Raw genomic sequence first — 24,225 nt, 5'->3', positions numbered from 1 at the left:
GAGTGAGAGTGAGAGAGAGAGTGAGAGAGAGAGAGAGTGTGTGTGTGTGTGTGTGTGTGCCCCTCTAAGGGAAACACAAGAAGTTCTGCAGCCCTTAGAGGCCTTCCCTGGCCACAGTGCCCTTGGTTCCCATGGCACCATTTACAGGGGACTGACTGTGGCCAAAGAGTGCCAATTGGGTTTGTTCTTAATTCAGTTTTAGAGAAAGATCTAAAAACGCTCTTGGTCCACCGTAATCTGCAGCTAGCAGGAATGAAGTATGCAAAAAAAAAAGTGATGGATGGAATGTTTGAACTAATCTCAGCCCCTGGTAATTAGTCAAGGCTGCATCCCTGACCACCGTTATTCTGCACAACATGCTACCTTAGTTTGGATCCAGGCATATGCAAATTAGCCTTGATCCTACTCCAATCGAAATAGTCTAGACAGGACTGCCAGGCCGAAAACCTGATGGAATATTCAAGCAATTGGTTTGATGACAGATTCATGGTGATGAACTCTTACCATACCAATTCAGTGTAATAAAGAAAATAAGAACTTCAACTTCTCGGCAATTCTCTGCAAAATTAAATATACCTTTTTTTAACCTTTTTTTTTTAACCTGTGCTTTTAAACTCAACGTGTGTTTTATATCTTCTAGTTAACCTACATGGATGGCGAGAATAAAAAAGAATGGCAATCGCACCCAACTTAGAAGAAAACTGATTATGTTACTTACCATGTAAGCATCTAGTGTTGTAGATTCACATGCTTTGCATACTCCTGTTGGTCTGGATGTCTGAAAGTTGTTTTTCTTAGAAGTCGTTCGAGGTAAGGAGACTCCTCCTCTTGGTAACAAATCGAATGGGCATAGACTCCATTCTTAGGTTCTTTTCCCACAACAGGGCGAGAATGGAGTACAAGTTATTATAAACAGATGTACATGTATATGAGAGTATAGATAATAACTGCAACAACCATGGGTGTCCAGGGAGGAGGGTGGGCGCATTTTAATCTACAGCATTGCATGCCAAGAACAGATGCTTACAGGGTAACAATCCGCTCGAGGCATGAGTGACTGTAGATACACATGCCTTACATAGACTGTACAGCAGTGTTCTCCAAAAACAGCCCCTACCCAGTGGACGTTGCACTTTGAAAAACGCACGTAGCATCACCTGTCCTACATTAGCTTGGGGGAGTGCTAGAATATCCACATAATAGTGCTTAGTGAAAGTGTGTGGTGTAGACCATGTAACTGCATTGCAAATGTCAGCAATGGGGGTGTTGCCGAAGTGTGAGAAAATGGGGTTCTGTTGCAGTACCACCCACTTTTTGCCTGGCTTTTGCTGCATTGACTGTAGAGTACTGGGTCCCTGCTGTCTAGGGTCCCAGTACCAGTGGTCTTACCTGTTCTCAATTGGTTCTTCTGCCCCCTTGAAAGTCTTGTGTCCTGTCAATATAATAAAATAATGACATTTGAACATCTAATATCTGAAGAGCTCTTTCGGCAACAAAATCTGGTTGAGGGAAGAAAACAAGAAGTTCAACTGATTTGTTAATGTGGAAAGGGGACAATACCTTTGGAAGGAATTTTGAGTTGGTACGTAGAACCACCCTATCCCTATGTAGTTGGTATAGCAGTTCTTCTAAAGATAGTGCCTGGAGCTCACTGACCCTCATTAGGGAAGTGATGGCAATAAGGAAAGTAACATGCCCAGATAGAAATTGGAGGGGGCAATTGTGTAAGGGTTCAGAGGGTGGATCCATAAGTCTTGTGAGAATAATATTGAGATTCCATGTAGGTGCAGATTGGACTTTGGGTCGTATTACTCTTAAGGTATTCCATGAAAGTCTTAACGTATAGTTTCTTGCCTGTCGGAGTAGTTTTGCAGCTTGAAGACTTTCTGGATTCACTATGCTGTGCATTATTCCGCCATCTAGTGGTTGGGTCCAGAATTGTCATAGTCTTTTGTTTTTTTCATGGTCCAGGTGGGCGTCGACATACCACCATTTGGTGCCTCTTCGTGATGTCGACACACTTCTTCCGGGAGCTCCCACCTTTGGTCACCATCTTCGGATTCTTTACTTTTTTTCCATTGGTTCTTGTCCTTTAATAGTCTTCCTCCTGTCGCATCTTCCTGGGGGAGGAGGGTGGGATCGCTAGTGAATCCAGAAAGCCTTCAAGCTGCAACACTACACCGACAGGTAAGTAACTATACGTTTTGCAGCGTGAATCTTTCTGGATTAACTATGCTGTGCATAGACTTTGTACAGGTTTGCTAGGTTTGTGGTGGTTGGGTGGAAGATGAGCGTTGGTTACTGAATATGTGTTGTAAGACCATCTGTCCCACTTGTGCTTCCTTGTTCATCTGAATATCTACGCAGTAGTGCTTAGTGAACGTGTGCACTGAGGACCAATGTCTTGAATAGGCGTGTTTGCTAGAAATGCAATTGTTGCTCCCTTCTTCCTTGTTGAGTGAGGATGTGTTGCTTCATGTAATTCTTTCCCTGCCTGTTTGTGGCAGAATTGTATGGTTTGTGCAATGGTAGTTTTGCTAACTCGTCATCCCAGAAAACTGCTGGCAAAAGACACAAAGAACTGCTTTGTTTTCCTGCATTGTTTTGTTCTTTCTTTATAGTGCATTACTGCACTTCTGGTGTCCAGTGAGTGCAACGCCTTTTCTGTGCATGTGGTTGGTTTTGGGAAAAACTTGGTATTTGTATTGTCTGGTTTAATATGGAACCTTGACACCACCTTTGGCATGAAATGTGGGTCAGTCCTCTATACGATCCTGTCATTGTGTATTTGTAGGTAGTGTTAGCGCTTGTAATTCACTCACTCTTCGTAGTGATGTGATAGCCACTAAGAAGGCTGTCTTTAACGATAGCATATGCAGTGTTGCTTTATGAATAGGTTCAAATGTTGTCTTCATCAATTGAGTCAGCCTTACATTGAGGTTCCATGCTGGAGGTAGCATTCTGTTTGGCGGTGCAATCTTTTTTGCCCCTTCAGAAACCTCTACTACTTGGGAAGTAAAGAAACTTCCCTGTTTCTCCCCTTGTGTAAGCCACTATTGCCGCTAAATGCACTCTTAGTGATGTGTAGCTTAGTTTATTTATTAGTAGATGTGTCAAGTACTTCAGTATTGTTGATTCCTTGGTAATCCTTCTCTGTAGTTTCTCCTTAATGCACCATTCGGAGAATCTTTTCCACTTTGCGACGTAGCACTTCCTTGTGGTAGGCCTCCTTGCCTCTCTTAGCACAGCCATTGTGCTTGCTGGTAGTTTGAGGTGTGCAAACTAAGTCTTCAGGAGCCATGCTGCTAGGCTGAAGCTCTCTAGCTCTGGGTGTAGCACCCTTCCGTACTGCATCGCTAACAGGTCCTTTCTTGTGGGGAACCTGTGCGCCAGTGCTTGTGCCATCTCCATTATCTGTGTGAATCAGGTTTGTCTGGCCTGCTGAGGTGCTATCAGTATTAGCGTCATGTTGCAGATTCTGCATTTGTTTAGTACCCTGTGTAGCCGTGGCATCGGTGGAAAAGCGTAGGCAAATGTCCCTGACCAGCTTATCCATAGCGCATTCCCTAGGGACCGTTTGCACCATTGTTTGGATGCAAAGTTTTGGCATTTTGGTTTGTTGCAAATAAGTCTATTTGCAGAGTTCCCCATTTGTCGAATATCTTCTGTATTTCTTGTTGACGGATTACCCATTCGTGGGATGCTGACGTCTGTCTGCTGAGGCTGTCTACTTCCACATTGTCCTTTCCTGGTAGATGTATTGCTAGCAAGTCTATTTGCCTTGTAATTACCCATCTCCATATCTCTTGTGCCAGCACTGATAGTGTCACCGATTGTGTTCCTCCTTGTTTGTTGATGTAGAACATGGTGGTTGTATTGTCTGTTAGGATAAGTACCCTGTGTCCGTACAGTTGTTTCTGAAAGGCTTTTAAGGCTAGGAACACTGACTTCAGCTCTAGGTAGTTAAAGTGTTTAATCGCATCCTGTTGTGACCACAATCCCCTTAACCTTAAGGGTGTTTGTGTGTGCTCCCCACCCCATCTGGGAGGCATCTGTTGTGATGGTCACTGTAGGAGTTGGTTGTGTAAATGGTTTCCCTTATGTTATGTTCTTCTTGCTCCACCACGTTATTTCTTGATGTACTGCTTGCGTGACAACCACTAGATCTTCCCAACTCCCGGTTGCCTGTGACCATTGTGGTTGGATCCATTCTTGGAATGGTCTCATGTGGAGGCGGATATTTGTGACTAAATGTAAGCATGACACCATCATTCCCATCAGTTTGCCCACTGTCCTCACTGTTAGAGCTTGCCCCTTGTGGTAAAGACGTGTCTCCTTCAATACGGCCAATGTTCTTTCCGGGCTCGGAAACACCTTGCCCCATATGGTGTTGATCTCCGCCCCTAAGAATATCTTCACCTGTTCTGGTTCTATTGATTATTTTCCCCAATGGATTGAAAACCCTAGTTGGACTAGTGTTTGTAACCTAGTGACCTCTTGCATGTGCCGCTTGCATTGGGTGTATGAGCTTGCTTTCACCAGCCAGTCCTCTAGGTATAGGTATACATGTATTCCTTGCCTCCTTAGGTGTGCTGCTACTGCTGCAAGGCATTTTGTGAAAACCCTTGGTGCGGATTTGAGTCTGAATGCCAGCACTGTGAACTGGTAGTGTGTCTTGTTGATCATAAATCTTAGTAGATGTTTGTGTTTGTTGTTGATGGGGATGTGTAAGTAAGCATCTTTAAAGTCGATAGTTGACGTGTAATCCCCTTCCTGTATCTGGGGTATTACTTCTTGAAGAGATGTCATTTTGAAATGAGTTTTATGAACTTGTTTAAGAACCTTGGATCCAGATTTGGTTGTAAGGTTTCGTCCATCTATGGTATGAGGAAGTAGACACCCTTGTTCTGTTCCTTGTATGGTACTATTTCTATGGCCCTTTTCTTTATCAGTTCCTGTGCTTTTTGTAGCAAAGGAGAACGCTCCTTTGCTGAGTGTATTCTGCTGTTCGGTCTTTTATTTGGAAGTTGTCTTTCCAGCTCGATACAGTAACCGTATTGTATGAGGTTTAGTATCCATTTGTCCGATGTGATCTTCCTCCACCCTTGAAAGAAGTGTTTTATCCTGCCTTCTACTGGTGTTATATGCTGGAGGAACTGTTCATTTTGAATTCGTTTTTGTTCTTGTTTTATTCTTTGCGTCACCCCTAGAGATGTTGACTGGGTGTGAGTTGGTCTCACAGCGAAGTCACTTGGATGTAGGTTGTTGACCCCCTCTTTGTCCGTTTCCTCTCCCTCGTGAGCGCGCTCGAAAGCATTGTCCTTGGGGCTGGTACTGCCAGTTTTGCTGCCATTGTCCCTGCTGTTGACCCTAGTTACCTCCTTGATAACCCTGTTGGAAGGTTTGGTGTGGTGCCACAGGTTGGTGGCTCCCCCTACCCATGGACCTAGCTGTTTCATTGTCCTTCTTGAGCTGGTTGGGTTTTTTGTCAACTGGAGCACCGTAAAGCTATTCGCCGTTGAATGGTGTGTTAAAGATGATGTTTTGCACTTTTGTCTTGAAGCCTGAAATTCTTAGCCAGGCATGCCTTCTCTCTGTTACCCCAAGCATCATCGGCCTGCTGGATGTCTCCGCTGCATCCAGGGCAGACTTTAGACATGTATTAGCCATGTTCTTTCCTTCCTCTACCAGGTGGCCCGCCCTTCTTTGGTATTGCTCTGGCAGATTTTTTAGGAGTTCGCGCACTTCCTCCCAGTGCTGGTATGCGCGCCTGTTGATGAGCGCATTAGAATTGGCGATGCGCCATTGGATCGCCGCACTCCTTTCTATTTTCCTCCCCATTAGGTCCATTCTCCTGCTCTCCTTGTCTGGGAGGTGGTCCTGTATTTGTGGGTATATTGGCCCTTTTCCTAGCCGTGGATGTTATGATTGGATCCACTGGTACTGATCCCCTAATATTCATAGGGTCCTTGGATGAGTGTTTGTATTTCTTTTCAGTCCGTGGAGTTACTGCTTTACACATAGCAGGTTCCTTGAAGGCCTCCTTCCCCTGATCCAGCACACTTGGGAGGATGGGTAGGAACTGGCTTCTTGTCTGGGATGGTAATGTCTCCAACAAGAAGCAAGATTGAGGTTTTTCCTCCTCTAGCTGCACTCCATACGTGTCTGCAGCCTTCTTTATGACCTGGTTAGATTCCTATGTCGTCCGGCAGCGATCGCCTCGAAGGATAGGATTCTACTCCCTCTTCCGGGGATTCTGCGTCAAGATCCTGCCACTACAAGTATTGCACCTCAGAGGATGTCGAGCCCTGGTAAGTTTTGTTAGTCTTCCTCACCTTCGGCATCGCCGTAATACAGGTCTTCCTCCTCCTATTCCTCGACTTGTTCTGGTGTTGTCGGTGGTTGAAGGTCCTTGACGCACCTTTGTGCTTCGGCGGAATAGTGAACTGCTTCATCTTCTCATCGAAGTCCCTCTGGCGTTGCAAGATGCTCGCCATTTCGGACTCACGCCTTTTCTTCTTCTCCATCTCGGACGTGTGTTCGGCGCCGAGAGTTTCCGCCTTTCTCTTCGCGGTTGTGGACATCGAAGTTGTAGCCGCTTTAACCCCTTCATTTTTTGACAACAGTGTCCCTTTCGTGACCACTCTTTGACGCCTTTGCCTTATCTTGGGTTTTCGCCATCTGGGAGTTCTTGTCAAAGGAACCGACGGGCTGTTTGTCCTTGGATACAGTTGCGGACATCAAGTGTTCCAACGGCAATGCTCCTTTGGAGGACTTGGACTCACTCTTTCGAGTACACATTAAAGGGCTCGCTCAAGACCTGTATTTCTTTTATCAAAATTCAATATGGGCTCAACAACAATGTAGTCATATCAACAGGACTAACAACATTTCTTTTATCATAGTTATTTAACTTCTTTTTATATGCAGAATATCAATATCAAAAATGATTCATTATCTTGCTTTTTACAATTTTTTTCCATCTATAAAAGTCAGTGTTCACCTATAAAATTCAGAAATACATTCAATGTACTATTTAGTAAATAACACCCGGAACGAAAAAACAATTACACATACCAAAACTAAACACTACCCATACTCATCCAGACTCAAACTCATACAGCATTCACCCCAAAAATATATACATCTAGGTAAAGGGGAGACTACAGATTGCAAAGTACCCGCGACCAAGTATGATGCATATGTTCAACAAGATCTGAGAATTGGGTTGACGCGCGTTTTGGTGGCATAAAGGAAGTGGTACGGCCACCTTCTTCAGGACCTATCCAGATACCCACAAGAATCACAGAACACCCAGGGGACAGGCTGTCAGAACGGCTTTATATTGACAGGGAGGATGGCCACTAGTCTGCTATCAAGAAATGCTGCAGTATCCTTTACAAATGAGGCATAGTCAAGAACACTTTAATGTGGTGTCCCACAAATCAAAGACGTAGTATTTAAACAGAAGATGTTTCAACCGAACTCCAAAATCTCATTAGACGTTTTTGTGCTGATCTTTCTAATGTGCACTTGCTATAAGTTGCACCACGGCAAAACAGTTCTTGGTATATGAACTTGGAATCACTACCACCTTCCACCTGATACCGAAATTAATCTGATCAATCCGGCTGGGAGATCGGTGGACCACGTAGTTTTGTTTTCCAGATTGATCAGATTAATTTCGGTATCGGTTGGAAGGTGGATCTCGGGTCAGGATCGCCAAGGTGACCTCCTCGTGGTGTTCTTCAATTCGAGCTCTGGCCGGGTTCGGCGGGTGCAGAGTGGGCTGGATTTGCAGTCCCTGGCTGCTGCCAGAGGATGCAGTTGAACAAATCCGGTTTTCATGGGAGAAGCAGTCTTTGGAAGTGAAGGCAGGCAGGTCTTCCAGGGTTTTTGAGGTTGCTGGCTGCAGGACACACCAGGATTTCGCAGGAGCAGGTTCGAGGGGAGACAGGCCCGTAGGGCTGGGGCCAAGTCAGTGGGCGTCTTCCTCTTGTTAGCTGGCTGCACGGCTGTTCGGTCCTTTTCTTCTTGTTGTCAGGCTGGATCTGAGGAAGCAAGGTTCAGGGTGCCCCCTAAATACCAGATTAAGGGGCGTTACAGGTTGGTAAGGACAGGGATCAATGGGTCTCTTTCCTGGGGTGGGTACACACCCATCATGCCACAGCCCAGTGGGAGGGGAGCAGGAGCCCGTCCCTGGTTGACTAGGTCCCCCCCATCCTCAAGATGGCAGGGACTCAGTTGTGCTTCACCTCGCCTCCCCCACCTGAGGGGTGGAGTTTGCAGAGGTGGGCACACCTCTTCCCTTCACTTGTTTTTTCCGCCGGCTCTTCCGCCTAAATTTGGGGGTAGAACCAGTGGGGACCAGTTACTGAAAGCAGCAAATGGCCTGGGGAGGCTCACATAGACGGCATGCCTTTGAAGCTTCCCCTTCGTGAACCCTGCCCATTCTGGGGGAGGAGGCTTGGCACCTCGTACCAGGATTTGCATTGTTTCAAGCCAACCGAGAGCAGCAGGCTCTCGACCCCGGAGTCCAGAAACATGTCTGTTGGTGGCAGCATAAGCAGTCCCTCAGTCAGGTCACTAGGAGTTGGTCGATGTTTCAGGGAGCATCTCTAAGATTGCCCTCTGTTGTGCACTTTACATTAAATTCCACACTGGCATCAGTGTGGGTTTAATGTGCTGAGAAGTTTGATACCAAACTTCCCAGTTTTCAGTGTAGCCATTATGGTGTTGTGAAGTTTGTAATGACAAACTCCCAGCGCCATATACTCTTAATGGCAGCACTGCACTTACAGTGCCCAGGAATGGACTTGGGCACTGTAGGGGTACAGGGCTCATGCACCTGTACCCTCACCACAGGCATGGGGCACCCAGAGAGAAGGGTGGCTGATGTATGCCAGAGCAGTGGTTTGTGGGCATGGCACACAGGGATGTGTGCCATGTCGACTCTTCACTTTGTTCTGCGCCAAGACACGCAGCCTGCAAAGGCAGTGCGCGAGTGTCAGGGTACAGGGCCTCTAAGGGTGGCACGATAAGTGCTGCAGCCCTAAGAGGCCTTCTCTGGTCACAGTGCCCTGGGTACCTGTGGTACCACTTATCAGGCACTGACATGTGGCCAGAGATGCCAATTGGGTTTAGGCTTCAATGCAATTTTAGGGAAGGAACAAAGGCTCTGGGTACCTGATTAGCAGGAGCCCAGGGCACACTCAGTCAAAGAACATCAGGAATTCAGAAAAAAGTGGGGGCATACCATGCAAGAAAGAGGGCACTTTCTCACAGACAAGCTTGATGCTCTAGTTAGTTGATATGGAGATTCTGGTGTTTTGTGTCCCAGAGACCCTGAACTGTTAGATCTTGTAGGTGAGCACAAGATCTAACAGCACAAGGGTGGGCCCTGGGAGTGAGGATTCTGCTGTTAGCACGACCTGTGGAACAGGGTAGATGAATGGCCGCCCTTTTAACAAGTTTTGTGTGTTCCACCAATGCAGTGAATGAGTAGTGCGGCTGTCTACCAACACTAGATCGTCCAATCAAACCTGTAACTGAGTCCACTGTCATGCCAAACATTGAGGACACAAGTTTAGTCTTGCATAAGGCACTATGGCGATGCATGATGCTATCATTCTCAAAAGACTGACAAAAGTTTTGACTGTCAAGTATTGATAGTCTTGAAATCATGGAAGCAGTGTTCGAAAATATTTTATTCTGGCTGCATTTGGATAGGCTAAACCTAATTTAGTGTTGAGCATAGCCCCTAGATAAGGTTGCAGATGTAAAGGTTGACAAAGGGGCTTTTGAACATTTATAGTGAACCCCAGTTGATGTTGGATGTTTATGGTAATCTGTGTGTGTGGACGACAGGTGTGTACAAGCTTTGGTAAGTCAGTCATCTACATAATGGAAAGACATGAATGATCCGTCTGCACAAATATACTACTAACACTGCTAAGCATTTGGTAAACACACCTGGTGCAGTGATGACTCCGAATGGAGGGACCTTGAATTGGCAAAGTTTTCCTGCTATCACAAACCGGAGGCACTTGCGATGTACTGGGTGAATGGGAAAGTATGCGTCCTTTAAGTCTAATACTGACATGAAGTAACCTTGCAGCACAAGTGAAAGCACCTGTTAAAGTGTGAACATATGGAAGTGCTCGGATAGCACGTAGTCATTCAGAGGCCGTAGATTTAAAACTGGCCGTAGGGAGCCATCCTTTTTTGGGAATAAGGAAGCACAGGGAGAAAACTCCTGACCCTTGATGTTGTAGAGTAACTGGACTTCTAGCTCCTTTGAGTAAGAGAGCTTGCACTTTCTGTTTGAGCAACAGTTGATATTCCCGAGAGAGTTTGTGGGTTCGAGGTGGAATATTGGGAGGAGTACTGATGAGCTCCAGGCAATAACCATGTTGGATAATGTCCAACACCCACCGGTCCGATGTTATGGACTGCCAGGTGGAGAGAAATGCTGCAATTGACAACCGACAGCTGTAGAACGATTGGGGGGGAGATTAGTGAGTCACTGCGTGTTACTGGCTGTGGCATTACGGGCTAATGAACCTTTGCCCAATCTTTTGTAGTTGTTACCCCAGAAGTTGCCTATGAAATACCCTCTAGATGGAGAGGTGTCGGTCTGTGACCTGTAAGATGATCCAGAGGCATCTGTAGATGTCTCTTTGGAACCTGCTCTATAAGAGGAGCGATGAAAGGAGCCCAGAGGAGTGGATATTTGTAGTGCCCCCGAGGATTTGGCAACCTCAGTATCTTTTTTCATCTTCTCCAAGGCCTCATCAACTTGTGGGCCAAAGAGATGCTCCTTATCAGACGGGACGTTGAGTAATATTTATGGGACTTCTGGTTTAAATCCAGAGATACGCAACCAGGCATGCCTCCGCAGGACACTTGTATGGATGCCTCTGGCAGCGGTATCTGCAGAGTCAAGTGCACATCTAATGGAGGAGTTGGAAATTAACTTTCCTTCCTGAACCAGTTCTTACCCTTACTTTTTATGTTACTTTGGGAGAAATTGGAGGAGTTCCTCCATCTCATCCCGGTGAGATCTGTCATATCTGGCTAATAATCCCTGTAGGTTTGCAATCCATTTGCCTGACTCCATAAGTATGGATTCCTTGTTAGGAGGCGGTGCGTCGGCTGTAGTTTGTGAATTAGCTTAGTTTGGAACTGGAAGGCTTTGCATGTGCTTTCGGTGCAGAGCCAGAGGGCGGACAGCTGAAGCTGAATCTCAGTGCCGACCATGGTCAGAGGCTGCCCAGAAGCCTTTTTTTGTGGAAGCCGAAAGTTTTAATGTGGGCAGGTGAGGGGTTTGAGTACTCAACACCTTGACCCGGCAACAGATCATGCGACTCCAATTCGGAGTCGCAATCTCCAATCAGAAAGTCCCCTTTTTCTTCAGCAACTGATGCCTCAAGATCTTCCTGTCTTAAGATATCGGGCGTGTGCTTGATTTCACATCTCTGCATTTCTCTGTCGTGTCCAAAGGTCCAGCAGGGTCCTTTTGACCAAAATAACCAACAGGCCTCACAATTTATTTTCTCTGTGCTCTGGGGATAAGCACAGATTGCAGACCTTGTGAAGGTAGGTCCCCGGGTACCTGGAATGGCACTAGGAGCAGAATCAAAATGGAGTGTATTCCATCAGTAGAGTATCATTGATTGAGTCGAATGAGAGTTAAGGGTGGCCTGAAGGCCGCAATAGAAACGTGCCAACCCAACGCATGAATCTTCCGAACTTCGATATGCTAGGAAAGAAAACGCTTTTGCACAAAACAGACATGGGTAAGTGGATTACGCACCAAAAGGATCCTGAAAACGGTCTCGAACCGGAGGGCCGTAATACATGTCCGAACCCAATGGCTGAAAGAAAACAATCTAACAATGGAGTTGATGCCCATGCACACAAAGAGGATACTCGAAAGATTTCTTTGAAGTAAAACAACTTGTACACATCCTGACCCAACAGTAGATGGCAGGAGAATGCAAAAGTTTATCTACAGCCACACATGCTTCGAACATTATTTTTAGTTATACAAAGTCCATCCTGTGCTGTAGATACTGCCAAACGTCAGAAGTTACTTACCACTCCCACCAGAAACAGAGTGCCCATGTGTAGGTTTAGTGAGATACCCAAATCTAATGGGACACTTGCTTGTTCCCCACGATGGGGACATCATTTACTGTAGAGGTCTTACCATCACTGAGAGCAGGAGGCGGTGATTCTTCCATTTCAGACTCTTCTGAGCTCTGCTCTCGATATCTGCTTCTTCTACCTTCATTTCCACCTTTCCTATGGTCACCAGAGCCTCTTCTGGATCTCTCTTCACATTCCCATGCTTTATCATCATTTTTCTTCTGTTTTTTTCTGGAAGCTGAAAATAGAGCATACATTTTGTATTGTTTCACATAACATACCTGCACTGTTTCTGAGTGGTTGCCATGCATCTACCATTTTAACATGAACTTCTACTATACATTTTTCTAATTTACAGAATAGCAGGTGAGATATTTCCAATGTTCGAGGAAGTGTAGAAATGTTGCTTCAGCATGCTGAGTGTATGCTGCTAAAATTTCTATGAAAGATTTAATTTAGTTGGTGTTTATGCAAATCACCACAGTTCAAATGAGTTAAAGGCTGACGCTGAGGGCCAACCTGTAACATTCCTGCTAGAAACCAGAAAACATAGGTCAGATTTGCTCGTTATTTAGAGTTGGCCACTTCCGAGTTCTCAAAACATAGTGTGTTAGATCCATGCAGTTTAGATGATGAACAACATGTAAAGCCAATGCTCTACAGAGAACGAGGAAAATACGCATACACAGAGGCTCCAGTCAGCCTAACCTGTCCAATTGCTCATGGACTCTGAACTGTCCCGAACTTATGCACTTATGTTTCCAGGACTCCACTCACCAAGTCAATGTCTTACAATACTATACTGTTCAACTGACAAAAAACGACACTTATTTGGTAGGAAAACAAATCTTTCATAGATTTAAAGAATGGCTACTTTGTCATCCGTATCACAACAGGAAGAACAAAGAATTTAATTTTATTAGATTTACTGCTTCAATACTGCAGTTAACCAATTCTCATAGGGTATATCCAGAATGCACAAGCATCCAGTACAATTTCAAAATAGTAAACAGAGTGCTCAACTCACATAGGGTCTCTCAGCAGGGCCTCTACCTCATAATAAGGTTTTTAACTCTTTACAAAAAAACACTAATTAGGAACATACCTCCAGTGGAATATGTACACTATCCGGCAAAAGTCATGGATAAGATGTTAAACAACTAGCCACCCACCTCACTGATGACAACCACTTCGACACCACTCAATCCAGATTTAGGACTACCCACAATACACAGACCATCCTCAATGCTGCCACGGATGACATCCGGATGATCATGGACAGAGGAAACACAGCGGCCTTCTTCCGACAGGATCTTACTGCAGCCTTCAACAAAGTCTCCAAATCCATCCAACACAAAGACGCCATACGAAGTCCTGCACTTTGCTGGATACTTCCTTCCTGACATGCTGCACCCAGTGGGTCAGTCTTCACCTTCACCTCGGATGCCGTCAACCTCTTCTGAGTAGATACACAAGAATCCTCACTCAGTCTCACTCTGTTCAACACCTATCATACCCACACTCCAGCAGCATCTATGCCCACGGAATCAACATCATATCCCATGCTGATAATAGGTGATACATTACCTCCCTAAGAAAACGTCAAACACCCAGACCAATTTTTCCGCCTGTACAAAGTCGCCAGATGGAAGTAAACCAACACTCTCAAGCTCAACACAGACTAATCTACTGCAAAGACACCTCACTCTAGGACCTTCCCAACTCTCCCCAAAACCCCTCCCGCCAACTCACGCAAAGAACCTTGGAATAGTAAATGGCAACTGACTGACCACGACCAGCCAAGGTCCCTGTCTTCGGCTTCCACACATTAAAGATGCTCAAAGAGATCTTCCAATGGATACCCACCAACACTCACGTAACAGTCACCCAAGTATTCATCAGTAGCAAGCTGGGTTACAGCAACATACTCAATGCTGGAATCATCGCTAAACGGTTAAGACGACTCTAGGTGGCCAGGCTCACCAGCAATCCCCCCCAACCTGTACTCACATCACCCAGCACCTCAAAATACTCCAATAGCACCCAATCCACAAATCAGCACTCTTCAAACTCCTCAAGCACACATACAAAACCTCACACATCGGTCCCATGCCTCTCAATAACTGCATAAACGTTCACAAACCTACCAAACACCTCCGCTCAGCCAGACTACCCCCTTCACACACCTCCCGCATGCATTGAACATCAGACAGTTGTGGCTTTTCATACATCATTCCTAAAGCCTAGAACAACCTGCCACCTGCATCTCAGACCTCCCCTCAGTTCTTGAAATCCACAACAAACTGAAGACCTGGCTCTTTCCTTAGCCCCAACCTGGCTGGGCCCATACAGCTCCTGCTTCAGCGCCAGGATACCGTCCGAAATAAGTTGTGCGGCAAACAAATATACATAACATGGGAGAGAACACCACAGATAAAGGATCAAGACTGAAAAGGTTCTGGACAGTGGATTTCCTAGAACAGACAGACCAGAGGTTCAGAGGATCATCAGAGCAGGTTGCTTACAGAACAAACTATAACATGTCTGCTTAAAAAAACGTGCATTGCCATACAGATTTCTTCAGCGCTCCCTGAAATACACTAATAATGCACCTACGCCAGTCATCAAGAGTCCCTTCACTTTACGTCGAAGTTTGCCTCATCGTACATTCTCCTGATGCCAAACGAGACATTAATGTGAGCCATTTCTTACAGCATTGCTTCGGAAGCGAGTGCACAGGCACCCCACCTCAGCTAAACAGCTGCCCTGTCTTTCCATGTCTGGAAGGACAACTCTTGCATCCCCAGCTCCTAGAATGGACAGAAAGCATGTTCCCCAAACCTCTTCCCAGTTGCTTAAAGCGCAGAATCTGCCAGAGGAGAAGACCTGGTTGGTGCTCAATGTGGGTCTAAGGGGGACGATCGGAAACCTGCCAGATTGTAGCAAAAAAACTAATTTGCTTGTCTGGCAAGCATAGCACCTTCTGGTTCGAAAGGCAAAGCATCGAGAAACTGCAAACGTCTGCTGCTAAGAATTAAGAGGGCTTTACTGCCCTTTCTCACAATACAATGTACTGGCTGGAAAGTACTAACCATGAATAGTTCAGGTCTCGAATCATTCTACAGAAGTGTTTCATAGACCGGACTTTAGGTAGCAATTTTGCTCATCCTCAAACACTTTCTCTCACAGATCTGTCTAACAAATTACTAGGTTGGTGCCCTGTGCATATGGACTTTAGCCTAACAAGCACAGAAGAATATTCCTTTGGAAGCAGCTGACTGAATTACATTTGCTAAATCCCCTTAGACACTTGCACAAATGAGCTAATTATGGAACAATTGTGCCAGAATATATTCTGCATTTTAGAACGGAGCTTCCTCCTCTGTGCACTTACACAACACCCCCCATGCTTTCGGTTACAGACAGCCCCAGGAGGGTAGAGACCACGTGGCCTCAACATGTTTTTTTATTGTTTCTAGATTGCTCTCCTTGGCCTCCTCCTTGTCCACTAAGCACCTGTAAGAAATGGGACGGTCTTACAATCCCCAACAGGCTACTTTAGATCTTAGGCAGGAGCAATTGCCTTTGGCACCACTCTCCGCATTGGACTCCAATATCTCCTCATCCTCTTTAATGGCATCTCTTAATGTAATATCTCTTAATACCAAGGGTCTAAATCATCCTGAGAAAAGGATGAAAAATCTAGACTACTGCAAAGACCTAGGTGGGGACATTGAAATATTACAAGGAACCAAAATCAAATTCATGGAAGTTCTTCTCATGAGGGAGCGATGGTTAGCTGATGTTGCAAACTCTGAATCGCAGAGAAAGAAAATGGGGTCCTCACACTTCTATCCAAAAAGATGAGCGTCTCGATTATGTCAGAACACGATTCTAAGAGACGTAGGCTGCTTTCCAGGTTAAATAATGGTGCTAAAGACTTATATATAATTAATTTGTACGCACCTAATAGTGATGGGGAGAAAGTGCCCCTTTTTGCATGGTTGCCCCCCACATTTTGCCTGATGTTGATTCCCTTTTGACTAAGTGCGCCCTGGGTTCCTGCTATCTAGGTACTCAGGTCCTATGTTCTTCCCTTAAACTGTAGTTTTGCACACCCAATTGGCAACTCTCTGGCCACATGTAAGAAAACAAGTTACTTACCTCTAACTACAGTTATCCAGTATTGGTATCTTTCATAGATTCACATGCCTGAATCATTCCCCGTCGCCGAGGCGGGAGTCCCACGGTAAATTACAAAAGTACTGCCATGAGTAAATAACAGTAGTAGGCTAAAAGAAAAAGGCCTCAGGCCTAAATCTTAGAAGCCTATCTACATAATTCTAGTAAAAGAACCAAAGGTTTGCTCCAACCAATCAGCTACCACCACCCTCTAGAATACTCTCAGCAGAGTCAGTTCTCCCAAGATTTTCTTAGCACAAGCGGGAAGTAAGATTTCCCAATAATAAAGAACTCACTCGCCGGGGAAGAGGGTGGGTGCATGTGAATCTATGAAAGATACCAATACTGGATAACTGTAGTTACAGGTAAGTAACTTGTTTATTTATCCAATATTGGGGTATCTTTCACAGATTCACATGCCTGAATCAGAGTAGCAAGCTGTAAGCCAAATGTACTGTCGTTTGCGGATGGTGGGAGACAATGTTCATAAACTCCCAAATTGCATCCACAATATCTGAGAAATATTAAAATAACCAAGCCGTTAAGAAATCAAATCCATATTAAAAGACATTATTGAAATACAACATGAATTCATTAATATCAACATACAGGTATATCTATATATTCAGATCTTTAAACATATAAACATGCAAGTTACATGAAACATGGTAGCATATAAAAAGGAGAAAGTACCTGAATCTGACCTCAATGAAAGATTGCGTAGGACCGCCTGCCCAACAGCTGCATTATCTTGTTGTGCAGATTGAAGACAGTAATGCTTCGTGAACGTGTGGACATTTTTCCATGTCGCAGCATGACAGATATTTTCTAGTCACTCCAGCAAACAATGCTGTAGAAGCTGCTACAGTCCTTGTAGAATGAGCTTTGGCTTTTCTCTGCAAAGGTTTGTTGGCCTTGTCATGACAGAAATGAATCGTAGAAGCCAGCCATCTGGCTATTGTTGCCTTTGTTACTGCAGTCCCAAGTGTCGCTTGACCATAGGCCACGAACAGTTGGTTAGATCGTCTGATGTCTGTTTTTTTGTAGGTAAAATTTTCAACACCGTTTAACATCCAGAGAGTGTAATGCTCTTTCAGCTGGAGTGGATAGATCCGGAAAGAAAGTTCTCAACCTTAGCGGTTCATTCAAGTGAAATTGAGACGGTACTTTAGGGATGAATCTAGGATTTGTTCGAAGGGTTAAATAATCCTCAGTGAAATGTAAAAAGGGTTCTGTGATAGTGAAGACTTGGATTTCACTAACCCTTCTTGCAGAGGTAAGAGCCAGGAGAATGGCCACCTTCCACGTGAGGAATTTGAGATCAGCTTTGTGGATCGGCTCCAATGGTCGCTTCATTAATTGCGCCACCACGGTATTGAGTTCCCACTCTGGAGGGGGTGCTCGCACTGGAGGGAAAGCCCGGAAAAGCCCTTTCATAAATTGTTTGACATGTGAAGATGAACAGAGCGAAGGAAGCTTGGTGCATTTTCTGAATCTGGAAAGAGCAGCAAGATGGACCTTGACCGATGAAAAGGAAAGCCCAGACTTTGCTAGAGAAAGCAAATAAGGAAGAATTTGTCCTGCAGGAGCTTGAACTGGGTGAATATTGTTCGCCTCACACCAACAACAAAATAGTTTCCATTTTAAGCGATAGAGGAGATTTGGCCAGAATCTCACAACAGTCCTGAGAGATGTTGAGGTCTCTGAACTCTAAGAAATCATGAGCCATGCGTGCAAGTGCAGGGACTGAGGGTCCGGATGAACCACTTGGTCTTTCTCCCTTGACAACATCGTGAGCGTCGGAGAAAGGCGAATAGGTTTGTCCTAAGACAGTAGAAGACGCTCCAGGAACCAATACTGTCTTGGCCAATGGGGAGCAACTAGAATCAGATGGCAACCCTCCAGCTTCATCTTGCGGAGAACCTACGGGATCAAAGGTTTCGGGGGGAAAGCGTATGCACAAATCCCTGACCATCACATGGACAGGGCATTTCCCCTTGATCCCTGTTTAGGGAACCTGCTGACATAGTATCTGCATTTCTTGTTCTCCCTCGTTGCGAATAGATCCAGTGCTGGTTTGCCCCAAGCTCGGAAAATTCTGTTCACCTGCTTCTCTTCTAGTTCCCACTCATGACAGTCCGATTGAGATCTGCTCAGTGTGTCCGCCAGAGTATTGTGGAGACCCCGGACGTGTTCTGCTCTCAGAGTTATCTTGTGGAAAGTGACCCACTCCCACAATTCCTGAGCTTCCTGCGAGAGCGTAGCCGACTTTGTTCCTCCTTATTTGTTGATGTAATACATGCTGGTCGTATTGTCGGTACGGACCAGCACCGAGGAACCTGCGATTCTGGGGAGGAACGCTTGCAGAGACAGAAAGATAGCGCGGAGCTCGGGTCTGTTGATATTCTGTTTGTGTACTTGAGCCCATTTTCCTTGAATTTGTAAATCTTGCAGATGACCTACCCATCTTTCCATGGAGGCATTGGTTGTTAAAACAAAGTCTGGAATGGTTGGTAGGAATGCGAGACCCTGGGCCAAATTCATTGTCTGAGACCACCAATGCAGAGTGTTGATCATGCGCGACGTGACCCTGATGGAATCGTCGAATGAGCCCACGGCTTGTTGCCATTGAAGATGTAATTCCTCCTGAAGATGTCTCATTTTGAGCCGTGCCAAGGGTATGAGATTTATCGCAGAGGAGCACATCCCTAGAAGTGAAGCAAACATCCGGACAGAAACCGACCTTTTTGAGATTGAAATTGCTAATTTTTGGAGATGTATTTGATGATCGTTTGACAAGAATGCTTTGCACTGGACCGGGTCTACCATTGCCCAGAGAAAAGGAATGACTTGCAGTGGATGCAACTGTGATTTGCTCTCGTTGAGAGTCAGCTCCAGAGAAGAGAAGAGATGGAGGCATGCTTTTGTGGCCTCCTTGGTTGCTTGTACCGAAGGGCCTTTGATCAGCCAATCGTCGAGATAAGGGAACACCTGTATTCCTCGAGATCTCAATGTCGCTGCCACTGGTGCCAAGCACTTCGTGAAGATTCTTGGTGCCGATTTCAGCCCAAACGGGAGCACCTTGAACTGATAGTGGGCGCCAGCCACTGTGAAGCGAAGGTATTTTCGATGTTTGGGGTGAATGGGGATGTGGAAATACACATTTTCCATATCCAGAGAAGCCATCAAATCTCCTTCGTTGAGACAGCTCAAGATGTTGGAAAGCGTGACCATCCGGAAACTTTGCTTTTTGAGGAATTTGTTGAGCTTGCGGAGGTCCAGAATCGGTCTCTATTCCCCGGACCTCTTCTTGATGAGGAAGAAACGAGAATAGAAACCGGTTCCTCTTTGAGATGATTGAACCTTCTCTATTGCATTCTAGAGGAGCATCGTTCAGGCTTCTTTGAACAATAAGTGAAGACTAGGGGGAGGGGGACCCCTGGGCAGAGTAGTAGGTGGCGGTTTGATGAATTCCAGGGTGTGACCGTTAGTTACTAGGTCTAAAACCCATCGGTCTGGGGTAATTTCTTGCCACTTGTGAACAAAAGCTGAATTGTTTGCGCCCACGGGTAGGGAAGGTATTATGGTTGGCGCCCTGCATAGATCATAGCTTCCTGTTGGTATCCCGACCTTGATTCTGTGATCGTTTCGACCACCCTGACAGGAGAAGCTAGTAGAAGAGGATTGGTGGTACGATGACTGACCATAAGGCTGTCTATACTGTGATTGTTATTGCCCGTTTTGCTGGTTTTGGTATCCTCTTCTAGAATCAAAACCACGTCCTCTTGCAACTCTGAAAGATCCGCGCCTGTATTGAAGGGCGCCTAACAATCTAGCAGTATCCATATCAGTCTTGATAGCAAGGAGGGCATCAACAATGTGTTTTCCAAATAAAGACTGTCCGTTATATACCATGTCTAAAATTTTGGTTTGCACTTCCGGCCTGAAAGTTGTGGCTTTAAGCCATCCCTAGCGTCTAAGCACAGCAGCAGCAGCAGCAGCAAGCTGACGAAAGTTGGTGTTTGTAATGTCCAGAGCACAATCTATGATTTCGGATGCTGCTCGTTCTCCTTCCAACAGAATCTTCCTAGCGTCTTGCCTCCGGTCCTCAGGAATGAGGTCAATAAACTCAGCCATATCTGACCAAATTTGACGGTCATATAGACCGATTATTGCCAGAGAATTTGCAGCTTCAATAGAAGCCGCCGCCATAGTTGAAAACTTTTTACCTATAAGGTCTAGCCTCCGTCCTTCCTTATCAGGCGGTGTGGTTAAAGGCGTTGCAGGATTTTTGGATCGTTGCTGGGCGGCTTGAGAAATTACAGAATCTGGTCGTGGATGACCCACCAGACAAGATGGACTATGTGCAGGAGCATGGTACTTTTTCTCAATGCAAGGAAGTACAGCCGGAATAGACGCTGGCGTCTTCATGATCTTAACCCCTTCATTCCAGATATAATCAATGATCGGAACAGCTCTGGTGATCTTCCTAGACTCCCTCCTTGAAATCATGCAAAAAGCATTCAGTTTGCTCTACTGTAACGGGCAACTGCAATCTAGATGCTGCTCGCTGCATCAAATTATGAAATCCCCAGATGTCCTCAGGGTGAGAATCAGAAGGAAGAGGAAGGGGTGGAGAAGGCATCGGTATAACAATCGTCCCATGGATCTGTAACATTAGTATTGTCGGGTAACTCACCCTCTTCAACCTCCTCTTCAGAGGACATATCATCATGGTGCACATGCTCACATCGACCTGAAGGTTGAGCCGGCGAAACAGGAACCTCAGACTGAGGCAACGGATCCGGAATCCCCGCTGGTGGAGATGGATTATCTGGGACAGCCTGCTGTGGGGGAAACCTTTGACGGTAATTCGCCAGCATGGCTTGAACATCCTGAATGAGCGTAGGAAGAAGGGGACTCATTTCCTTCTGGCGCGACTCCCTTCGATGCACTCTATGGTATGGAACCACAAATTCATCTTGATGATAATGCTCTTGGTATTCGTCATCATCTTGACACTTGATGTTTAGCTCCGAAGGATGGTGAGCTGTGCCAAATGGTCCCTCATCCTCATAGTCAACATAAGTTTCCAAAAGGTGAGACAGCAAAAGTGTAGATATTTTATTGTAATCTTGTCTTTGAAAAGTCTTAAGTTGAAAAGATGCAGATGCACTATTGTTGATATCTGAGATTGCGCAAGTAACGCCGCCGTCGGGCTCTTAGACGCCGCCGTCGAGGTCTTAGACGCCGCCGGGGTCTTAGACGCCGCCGTCGGGGTCTTAGACGCCGCCGTCGGGGTCTTCAATGCCGCCGTGGGGATCTTCAATGCCGTCAACGGGGTCTTCGACGCCGTCAACGGGGTCTTCGCTGATACAGTCAGACGTCGACGATGTCAGCCTTCACAGACAACAGCACCTTCGAGAACGGTGGAGGCTTCGTTGACGGAACCTTCGTAGACGGGCTCGATGTCGACATGGTCGTCGACGGAGACTTCGTCGATGAGTCTTCCTGGACAGGCTTATTAGAAGTGATAGAAATCTTAGACACAATAGGCGAAGTTATGGCGGTCGTCCAGACAGTGACAGTCGACGATGGGGCAGAATACGTCACAGAAATCGTCGAAGACGGAGTCAAAGTGAGAGATTTAAACTGGCTTTTACTCATGGTTTTTGAATTAGACAGCCTCTTGGATTCCTTGACCGAAGTAGAGGGTGGAGACAGCGTTGACCCAGAGGAAAGTTTAGGTGACCTCTGCAAAGGGTCAGATACATCATGGGAAGATTTGTGATGTTTTAATCCCTCACTTGAAGAGCTGTCATGGGATCTAGCTCTTTTGCTAGAAGTTGAGGCCCTGTCATCCTCCTCAGCCGAGGAAGATTTAAGCCATAAAAGCAGCCTTGCTCTCTATCCCTAAGAGTCTTAGTAGGGACAGTACGGCAAATCCTACAATCCTTCGCAACATGCTTAGGATAAAGGCAGTAAATGCAGTCCTTATGCTGGTCATCAACATGGACCCTCTTCTTATCACAGGTCCTGCAGGGTTTAAAGAGCTTCAGACATCCTGAAGAAATGAAGTGTAGAACTGAGTAGGCACTCAGGGAGACTCCGTTCCACACGACCCGCGGTGAAAATCTGAGGAGAACTGACTCTGCTGAGAGTGTTCTAGAGGGTGCTGGTAGCTGCTTGGTTGGAGCGAACTTTTGGTTCTTTTACTATAATGATGTAGATAGGCTTCTAAGATTTAGGCCTGAGGCCTTTTTCTTTTAGCCTACTGTTATTTACTTATGACACTACTTTTGTAATTTACCGTGGGACTCCCGCCTCGGCGACAGGGAATAATTCAGGCATGTGAATCTATGAAAGATACCCCAATACTGGATAAGTCCCTTGTAAATGGTACCATGGGTACCAGGGGCCCTGTGACCAGAGAAGGCCTCTAAGAGCTGCAGCACATTGTGCCATCGTAAGAGTCCATGTACACTGACCCTGACACACACACATATTGCAGGCTGAGTGTTTTGGTGCAGAACAAAATGTAAAGTCGACATGGCACACATCCCTGTGTACCATGCCTACAACCCCACTGCCTATGGAATAGGTCAGTCACCCCTCTAGCAGGCTGCACCGTGCCACTGGTGAGGGTAAAGGTGATTGAGCCCTTTAACCCAACAGTGTCAAAGTTCCTCCACGCACTCAACACCGGCCGACAGCCAGCCTGCTACCAAGCCAACCCGAAACGCACCCACGGAGCATTCACCTGCCACGCCTGCAACTTCACCTGCACCCGATCCTGCACCGCACCCACCAAGCCAGGGTCCAGCAACGACCACCTCAAGTGCATCTTGCTCAACACCCGCTCCATCCACAGGCACGCCGTCGAACTCTGGAACCTTCGACACAACATCACCAGATGTCGCCTGCCTCACAGAAACATGGATGAACGCCTCCTCAGCTCCCGACATCGCCATAGCCATCCCGGATGGCTACAAGATCGCCCGGAAGGACCGCGTCAACCAAGCCAGAGGAGGCATCGCCATCGTCCACAGAAACACCATCCGAATCACGACCAACTCTGACGACACCCTCACCGCCGAACACCTTCACTTCCAGATACACACCGACCCCAAGACCACCCTCAGAGGCACCCTCGTCTACAGACCCCCGGGACCATGCACACAATTCAGCGAAGCCATCGCAGACTTCGTCAGCCCGCACGCCCTTACCTCCTCAGACTACATCCTCCTAGGAGACCTCAACTTCCACCTGGAGAACAACAATGACAGCAACACCGCCACCCTGCTGGACAACCTCGCCAACCTCGGACTCAAGCAACTGGTGAACACCCCCACCCACATCGCCGGCCACACGCTTGACCCCATTTTCTCCTCCAGCAAGCACATCACCTTCAGCCCCTCCACCGGACTGCACTGGAAAGACCACAGATGCGTCCACTTCAACTTCAGGAGAACCACGACCCACAACCACCCTCAACAGGTTCCACGCAGAAGCTGGAGCAAGATCACTGCCGACCAGCTCACCACCTCCCTCAGCCAAAACCCCCACACCAACACGACGGACCCCAACGAAGCAGCCCGCAACCTCACACAGTGGCTCACCTACTGCGCCAGTGACCTCGCACCACTGAAGAACCCCCCCAGCAGACACGGCAGCAAGAAAGCCTCCTGGTTCACCAACGACCTCAAAAACTCCAAGAAAACCTGCCGTACCCTGGAGAAAGCCTGGCGCCACGACCAGACTACAGAAAACATGGCAGCCCTCAAGAACGCCACCCGCAAACACCAACAACTGATCCGCACCACCAAAAGGACCACATTCAAAGAACGACTGGACAACAACTCCCACAAAAGCAAGGAACTCTTCAGCATCGTC

The 24,225-nt window shown here is 46.4% G+C and overlaps 1 protein-coding gene across 16 annotated transcripts in view; it reads right to left on the bottom strand.

Annotated features, from left to right (window-relative positions):
* Nucleotides 1-24,225, bottom strand: part of NIPBL (NIPBL cohesin loading factor) — a 1,722,939-nt gene that overhangs the window by 1,210,827 nt on the left and 487,887 nt on the right. For all 16 annotated transcript variants that reach the window (XM_085631078.1, XM_085631072.1, XM_085631074.1 and 13 more), the window contains one exon: nt 12,212-12,388. In XM_085631078.1, coding sequence (XP_085487204.1) covers nt 12,212-12,388 — 177 coding nt within the window. The remainder of the gene's footprint in view (nt 1-12,211; nt 12,389-24,225) is intronic.

This window comes from Triturus cristatus, chromosome 2_1 (assembly GCF_964204655.1).
Source record: "Triturus cristatus chromosome 2_1, aTriCri1.1, whole genome shotgun sequence".
NCBI classification, from domain to species: Eukaryota; Metazoa; Chordata; class Amphibia; order Caudata; family Salamandridae; genus Triturus; species Triturus cristatus.
The sequence above is the reverse complement of the archived record's forward strand: the minus strand, read 5'-3'. Positions and strand labels throughout refer to the sequence as shown.